The sequence below is a fragment of the Benincasa hispida genome, chromosome 10 (assembly GCF_009727055.1).
Source record: "Benincasa hispida cultivar B227 chromosome 10, ASM972705v1, whole genome shotgun sequence".
In the NCBI taxonomy this organism is placed as follows: domain Eukaryota; kingdom Viridiplantae; phylum Streptophyta; class Magnoliopsida; order Cucurbitales; family Cucurbitaceae; genus Benincasa; species Benincasa hispida.
Window position 1 is genome coordinate 1691361 of NC_052358.1, and position 8336 is coordinate 1699696.

Sequence of the window (8336 nt, forward strand, 5' to 3'; positions counted from 1 at the left end):
ATAGACTCGTATTCATGTGTATACATTACCACCCAACTAATGACGATTGGTGTAACTTCCATTTGCTTTGTTTTCTTAATGAAGAAATTGGTAAAGTTGTTTTTGGCTTTGTTAGAAAAATGGAACAAAAAAGAAAACAAGAAATGAGGAACAAGAGACACTACCGAATCGACCTAACTTTCAAATGGATTCAACAAAATAAAACCAACATGATAGGATTCATTCAGTTTAAGTGTCGGCGAATTAACGACACGAGTTAGCATTAGAAACCAACTAGCAAGATCATCAAAGGTTCAATTGTCCTGCAAACAAATACATCGAAATGTTTTACAACTTGATCATACACGTAATTTTCCTTAAAAGTTCATGAATTGTAGTGTTTATATTGTCCAATCCATCCATTTTCCTACAACCAGTATTAATTGACCACAAAGAAGATATTTAAAAATGGAAGACCAAAATGTTGTTTTCTTTCCCACCAACAACTACAGATATAATAGACTAAGTCAACTTATTTACATGTTTTTGGTTCTACTGAAGTCAGTCATCTAATTTTCAAAAAGATCGAGGAGAATGAACATCATGCATCGTCCATATCATGATCGTTATCATTATCTCCTTCGTAATATTCATCGTCACGTTGGATTTGCTTGTCTTGGGTGTGTCCTGAAATGACAGAATTTAAATTCAATTGAGAAAGGAATAAATATGACATAATCAGAGGATAAATTGGAGTTTTGTTCTAATGACACTCACGGTTCATGCGCTCATCAGGATTCTGCTCATCTTCGTCAAAATCAGGAATGTAGAAATCAGGAGGAACCTGCATATAAGATAAAAGGTTGCTCTCAATCCCCAGTAGCATTTTGCAGGCATATTGGTTTACGAATCAAGTGTAAATCTTGTAAAAGAACTGGTTTATTTATACACATTGTACAAGTACATACTTCATAGAGAATTCAAGAACTCCCTTTTCCTCTGAGCTACTACGTATCCTTCCCATCATTCGACTAATATCTATACTAATATATTTTTAATCATTCAAAATCAATTTTGATGGTAGGAAGATCTTGAAAATTATTCAAGACATGTTTGGAAGTGATTTTGAACCCAACAAAAAAAAAAATTAACCATTTCAACATCCCTCCCAAACATACCCTTTGCTGGATCCGACTAATTACTCACTTATGACTAGACTATATGCTTTAACTACTCGGGTCTATCATCTCCTGCCTACTTAATCTTGCACAAGAAACAAAAAAGAGACAACATACAATGAATTGCACTAGTACAGCCAGCAAGCATGTGACTTCACATTTCATATGTAACAAACTGAAATTTAATATCAAATACCATTCATGTGAAGTTCATTCTCTACTTGGAGCAGCTTATCTAGACGTTAATGTAACTATGAAAATGAAAGATAATCAAGACTTCAATTACATGCACTCTAAGAAACACATATACGGATACGAGACATGGATACGACACGACACGGACATGACGACACGCTATATATTAAAAAAATCTAGGACACGAAACAACAAGGACACGCTTATTGAAATATACATTTTAAAAAATATATATACCATCTTTATGCCAAAAGAAAATTCAAAATAAATGGGTTGATGCATTTATAAGCTTAAAAAACTTAGTTTGATATATTTCACACTATAAAATTATTATTATTGTCATATATTTGACTTTTTAGTCTACTCAACAAGTATTCTATGCATGTCTAACACAATCGTTGCACTAACAAGTATCCGATACGTGTTCAACAAGTATCGAAGTATCCAAATGTTGTCCGTCATGTGTTGGACACAGACAAACTAGCCAAACTAAGTGTTTGAGCTTCATAGCATGCACTGCAAGCCCCCATGCCAATACATCTGAAAACTAAAAAATTGGAGGCAAATGAAGCTAACCAACCAAAAAGGCTATTAATGACTAGCTATTAGATTTCACCACAAGGATATATCTAACTATCTGTATTTTGAATCAACCAAAGAGTCAATTTAGTCACAAAGATAAAATGACCTGGTTGACTAGACATACAACTCCAGCCACAAACCCACCTCTTGCATTTGTACACCTGGAGCATGTTGGATGAAACGGAGATTTTCCAAAACTTGTGTTTTGATCGTGCTAAGGTATGATTTCGTATTTAAATTTTCCTGCCAGGGAAATCACAAGAACAAGCGGTTTGAGTGATGAAGATCCAAGTAATGCTAAGAATTGGTAAGAAAGCAACTGAAAACCGTATTATGTAAATTTGGAGAAAGTACCAACCATATGCCCATTTGGAATTCTTAGCAAATGGTCTGGTGAAAAATATTTGATATACTCGTTGTCTGGAATTTCTGCAATAAAGCATAGATTTTCAACATACATTCATAATTCTCATATCGAGAGAACATGCACAGAGCAAAACTTCCACATTATAATTCAGAAAGAGGTTTGTTTGTTTTCTAACGTAATGGAGACGAGAAGTATTTGCTAAAATTTCACAGTCAAATATTGTTGTTTTTTGTTTCTTTTTTTGGGGTATTAAAGAATCAGACAGAGGTCTATACTGGTTGGGATAAATATCAGGCACGGGTTAAACAGTAGAGCAGAAAAAAAAAATTCCGTGCTTACATGCAAGCTTCAGAGAACATTTCAACTACACAAGGGAAAATAGATGCACAATATAATACAGGTTACAAGGATGGAAGGAAAATTCCAATCGGAACAAGAAGTACTTAATAAAATTGTACAGTCAAATATCAATGTCAATCTCTAATGATCACCTTTTTTGAGGGCAGCTTTTAATTGTACATTATTATACATGAAAGATCAATAAAATATTAGAAGTGCAAAGGAACAGAACGACAGGTAAATATATGAGAGTACAAGCTCCTTTCTAGAGGCATCAATAGTTTTTCCTGAATTTAATTCAATGATAATTATGAAACAAAAACAGACAGAGAAAAAGAAGTGTGAAGGCTGGAGGAAGATACTATTCGACTTTTATACCATTAGGCAGCTCTGTATCCAGAAGAACTCCCGTTTCGACAGTCCAACATCTAGCTACATTCTCTTTGGTATAACCTCCACCACCAGTAACCTATAGGAACAAAGCCGTTCTATGAAAATCTCGTTATAATTATATAAATTAAATACAGAATTTTGACCCGCCAAAAAAGCATACCAATAATGGCAAATTGAATTTCTTGACAAATCTAACACATTCAGCGTGACCTGTTAGAAGAATAAAGAGGTTAATGTTATTTGCAACATTAGCCTTCTAGTTAACTTGAAAATAGATATCAGAGTTTTACACTAGCAAAAAGGTCATAGAAATGGGATTTTCCTTCTTTTTTCTTTTCCTCGCTCGGGGAGGGAGGGGGGGGTCCAAAGTCCATTAATTACAATGAAAAAAAGTGCATTAATTACAATGAAACACGCACCATCAATAGAGAGATTAAAGCAGCCTAAGCGATCTCCAGCCAATGAATCGGCTCCACACTGAAGAACAATGACACCTGGTCGATACATTTCAACAACCTTGGAGATAATCTATATGAACAGAATTCACAGCAAACATACCGTGAACAATAGAAATAGCAGCACCGGCATAAAGCTCAATTCCAAAGAGTTTCATTGAACTTACAGTTCTGAAAAGTCTGGTGAAGCTACCATCATCTATTCCATCCTTCAGTGGGACATTAATGGCATAAAACTTGCCTTCTCTTTCTCCTATTTCCTTCAAAATACTAATATCTATGAGTACCATACAGCTTCCAAATTGTATGAATATTAAGAGAACATTAGGTTCGCATTTAACAAGGTTTTTAGAATAGACATTTCAAATTTCTAGTCCTGTAAGCCCAAATTGACGATAGACCCATCATAGAACGGAAATATTTACTACGAGCTGAAGTAATTCCATACAATGTAAAGCACCAACTCCAAAGGGGAAATGATACCTATAACCTAAATCCCTCCAAAAGCCACCAACCAAGCAACGAGTTTTAAGCTTTTTGAAATGTCAACCAAGCTAAGAAGGCAGTGGTACCAATCAAGAGAAAAATGACTATCATACTAAGCGAAGGTGTGTGGTGAGGGGGAAAAAAACCAAATCCACTTATGTAGGCATAATAAGAAGAACAGTGAAATCATGCCCAGACTTTTATTTGAGGCTCTTCTAAAGTGAAAGTAGCACAAAAATATTTATTCTGAAAGAGACAGCAAAGCAGAGGACACGTTAGAGGAATGTTGGTAGCAGACAAGTGATACGGACATGGAAAAGAAGAGCAAAGAGGACCACAAATCACTAATGAGTACTTTCTAATATTTCCGCTGCAAGCACCAGCAAAGAGATGAGAAAATTCAGAAAGATCACCTTAACATCACCAGTTCCAGGAAAAAACAAGTCCCCAAACTTGTGAAAACTAACGGTCATCACCCTGTCATGGAGGATTGTGAACATTAAGAATTAGAAGAGAGAGCTACTATATAGTGAATACAGATGTGTATTAATTAACACCTCGTGTAATTCTTCTAACATGCAATTAGACAATTTTTACTGACTTCAAATCCTTTTGGCTCAACAACGAAATGTTGATAATTAGGGATAGCAGAGATATGTACTATAAACTTGCGAGTTTGCAATTATCACTTAAAATATAGCCATCTTTCCGGTTTAAGCAGCAGCAATTTCTAGATCCATGGAGTGGTAAGAGAGCAACGAGCAATGGAACCATAGATCAATATAATATCGTGACAGTTCATGCTACTTTTTCCACACTGTAAAAGTTCATAGATAATTACTGTCTAAGCATTCTAATCTTTAGCCCCTAACACTAAACAACAAATGACAAGACACTGTGGTTGGGTGCCACTAGAGCTCTACTCTGGAAAGGAATTGCCTAAAAAGAACAAAAGAATATTACAGTGAACCTACAATGTGTGGAGACTCGGAACACTCTTTTCTTCATAAGAAACCAACTTTCATCACAGATAGAGAAAAAACAATGAGAGTAATAATGGGAGCAAGATGTCCTCTCCCCCGAAGCTGATGAAAAGATTACAAAAAAACATATTCAATTGACTTAGAGTAAAAATTAAGAATAATTATAGAAAGATTTTGAAGTACTCCAACTAGAACTATCAAACTATATAAGGTCCTACAGAAAATTTTATGGAATTTCTAACATCCTTGTGGAGCTCTAATATAAGGGATTTTTTTAATTACATCACTTGCAACTGCTAGATGGGAAGAGTCCTTGCATAATTCTAGAGCCTTTTTTTTCCCTGGATTCTCTCCCCTTCTATATTTGATTTCATTCCATCAATTTAAAGGGTTCTTTGAAAAATAAATAACAATAACAAACAAACCGTGTGTAAGCAGTCCGCACCAACAACAACAATTTAGAGATGAATTTACAAGCAGAAAGCTAAGATCTGTGCAGTTAATGCCAACTTTAACTTCTAACAAAATTTCTTAAATCAATCACTCAATAGAACAATTTTTCCTGTTTCCAATAAATTCATTGTAGAACTAGAAAGTCCAGGTCAAGTTGTACCTGTCAGTGAAATAAAACGCTTCCTCTACCCCATCACCATGATGCACATCTATGTCAATATATAAAACACGAGAATGATATTTTAGAAGTTCTAGTATCCCCAAAACCAAGTCATTGATGTAGCAAAACCCAGAAGCCTCGCACTTTTTAGCATGATGTAAGCCACCTGCCCAATTTATTGCAATGTCACACAGTTGATGATTTAGTCTGCGTGCAGCATCTGCAAGGAGCGTGTCAGTAATGAGTCAAGAAGGACTTAATATTCTCGGATGAATTCCAAGTCATCCATTCTTAAATTTACCTATTGTTCCACCAGCATATATTTGGCAGAATTCAAACAAGTTCTCAAAGACAGGGCAATCCTCTCCAAGATTATCTGATATAAAGTGCATAATTTGTCAAAATTTATCTCGGGTTCTATGTCTACAAACACCAAGGAACTGCAGAGATATGGTTAAAGAGATCAAAAGAAAAATCGTACATTTAGACAGCTCATTAGCAAACAAGTGTTGAGTATCTGGATTTATTCGGTGCAGAAATTCCACATAATCAGCTGAATGGAACTGAGCAAGCTCCACAGGATATGCTTTGTGGGGACGCTACATTATACATCAAAACAAAAACATGTATAGCCACGCCGTGCTGGTAGAACAAAAATCAACAAAAAAGAAAAATATCTTATCCAAAAAACAAAAAAGAACAGTAAACCTACAAATAGATGTTAATAGTTTCACTGTAAGACAAATTCAAAAGATAGAGACTAACGTAAATTTCCATCTTCTTATGAAGCTCATATGAGAGAACAAGATGATGAGTCATACAGAGCCGATGTGGCTTCATTGGATGATTTGGACCAAAGTAAACACTTCCCACGTCCCCTGCAAAACCATATCTTATATAAGGCTAAAGTTTAACCGACTTCCTTATCTCGAAGGATAACTAAGTTCCAGATTTCCAAATGGTTTGTAATTGAAAATAAAGATAAATGCAGGAGACAGAACTTTGACCAAGCTTTGAATTCCCTCCACCCCCTTGAACTCAAATAAATAAATAAAAACGGTAATTTGTTGATTTTGTTGATTTTGCAAATGTTACCCTTGTGTGTTGGAAATTGTTTCATATGGTCTGGCAAGTTGTGTAATTTAAAATCTATGACCAAATCTTATTGTTAATTTGAATTGAATTATACATGACTCTATTTTACGTGTACGAACTCCATAAAAAGTAAAAAGAACATATAAATGCATATGGTTTGCAATCTACAAAACATAAGACTATTTGAAACCATTTTAAAGAAATAGAAGTGTGGCCTGGAAAATAGGCAAATCATAAAATTATAATATGCAATTATTCCATAAATATAAAATGTCTTATTAGGCATCAGCATGAGTTCAGCGCAGAAATAGACAATAGTTGAATACAATCACGAAATAATCCATAAACCAATGGTTCTTTCCATGTGTTATTTCCTACTCTAGCTGGATGGTTTGCAAAAGAAGATTAAATCAAAATGAACACGTGGAAGGAAGGAGAAAACAGAAATTTGAATACAAACCCAACACCTATGTTTTATGAAATCTCATAATTTCAGAGAAAAGTATTTCAAGCTGGATCAGGAAGAACTTGAGCATTATAACCAATAGTAAGTCAAAGGAGTAGCTGTAGAATGGAAAGAGAGAACAAAATAATACCATCATAAAAGTATGAAATCCTATCCTTGGAACGCATTTTAGCTGGAAGCCCTACAACCAAACACGGTCACAAGCTACTGGCGTCCGCGCTCCACCATTGTCGTAGCTTCGCAGTAGTTGATTGGAGGAGACAACTGAACCAACTCCACTGGATGAAACTATAAGCGATTTTAATTCAATTACTCGGTAAGTGTATTGATTGGCAGTACTACCAACTAATCACTGAACGGATAAAACTAAGAATAAAACTTCCGGATGAAACGATTAATCTAATAATGGAAGAACAATTAAAACATCGAAATTCTAATCCTATATCAAATTATCATGGCGTTCTTACTCCCAGACCAAAAGAAGAAACCAGAAAACGGAGCTAAACTCACCCGAGGATGGAGACCGGAAAATCGTATAGCTTCAACAGCTGCAGCCGATGAGGGACGAAAGATGGACGGGGAAGGGGGTTTCGTTTTTAATATATATATATATATATGTAAGTCGTGGTTTGGGCAAGTACTACATGAAGACTATAATAACCACCAATAGTATTTTATAGTTATTAATTAGCTATTAACATTATTTCAAAATCTCATTTATTAGGATATTTACTAATTATTTTACTGTCGTTATTTTTTTTATTCTTTGTTAGTGTTTACTATTTCATTTTTAAATTAAAATAATTTACACCTCAAATACATACTATTATAATTCAAACTAAAATAGTCTGCATCCTAAACATGAACGAGTATAAACCAACTATAATAATGTAGGACTATAATAATCAACTCCTTATCCCAAATGCTCCCTAAATTTATATCAAATTTTGGAAATTATTTTTGTCTGATCTTAAAACTTTTTAAAATGACCAATTTTAACTTTTTGATTTTCAAACTACATAGTGTAGATGCAAGATTTAAATTTTAATAATTAGAATTTTATTATACTTAAAAGTTTAATTTCTCATACAGCAGATAAATTTTTAAATTTCGAATTTGCCAAATAATTTATTAACACATAAAATTAAAAATTATTACATATCTTTCAAAGTTCAATGACTAAATAGACATAAATATCAAAATCT

The 8336-nt window shown here is 34.2% G+C and overlaps 1 protein-coding gene across 6 annotated transcripts; it reads right to left on the minus strand.

Moving 5' to 3' along the window:
- Positions 1-274: 274 nt before the first annotated feature.
- On the minus strand, positions 275-7766 carry LOC120088707 (histone deacetylase 9). 6 transcript variants are annotated; one of them, XM_039046132.1, is made up of 15 exons: positions 7642-7766; positions 7262-7419; positions 6336-6448; positions 6052-6169; positions 5872-5946; positions 5571-5790; positions 4388-4451; positions 3656-3748; positions 3453-3510; positions 3194-3243; positions 3019-3109; positions 2293-2363; positions 2079-2177; positions 757-823; positions 275-666 (listed from the first exon to the last, which is right to left on the minus strand). In XM_039046132.1, the coding sequence occupies exons 2-15, from the start codon at positions 7296-7298 to the stop codon at positions 581-583; spliced, it is 1242 nt and encodes a 413-aa protein (XP_038902060.1). In that variant the 5' UTR covers positions 7299-7419; positions 7642-7766; the 3' UTR covers positions 275-580. The 6 variants fall into 6 exon arrangements, 5 of the variants coding, with proteins under 5 accessions (XP_038902060.1, XP_038902058.1, XP_038902059.1 ...); XM_039046130.1 differs by having other exon boundaries at positions 3453-3561; XM_039046131.1 differs by having other exon boundaries at positions 3453-3561; positions 7262-7409; positions 7642-7758.
- Positions 7767-8336: the final 570 nt, after the last annotated feature.

What these genes read in the sequence shown, in the direction of transcription:
- LOC120088707 (XM_039046130.1), bottom strand. Translation starts at nt 7,298, where the DNA reads ATGCGTTCCAAGGATAGGATTTCATACTTTTATGATG. An exon ending in ATAAGAAGATGGAAATTTAC is followed by an intron (nt 6,170 to 6,335) that starts GTTAGTCTCTAT and finishes TGTATAATGTAG; the next exon opens with CGTCCCCACAAAGCATATCC. An exon ending in TCACCAGACTTTTCAGAACT is followed by an intron (nt 3,562 to 3,655) that starts GTAAGTTCAATG and finishes CTGTTCATATAG; the next exon opens with ATTATCTCCAAGGTTGTTGA.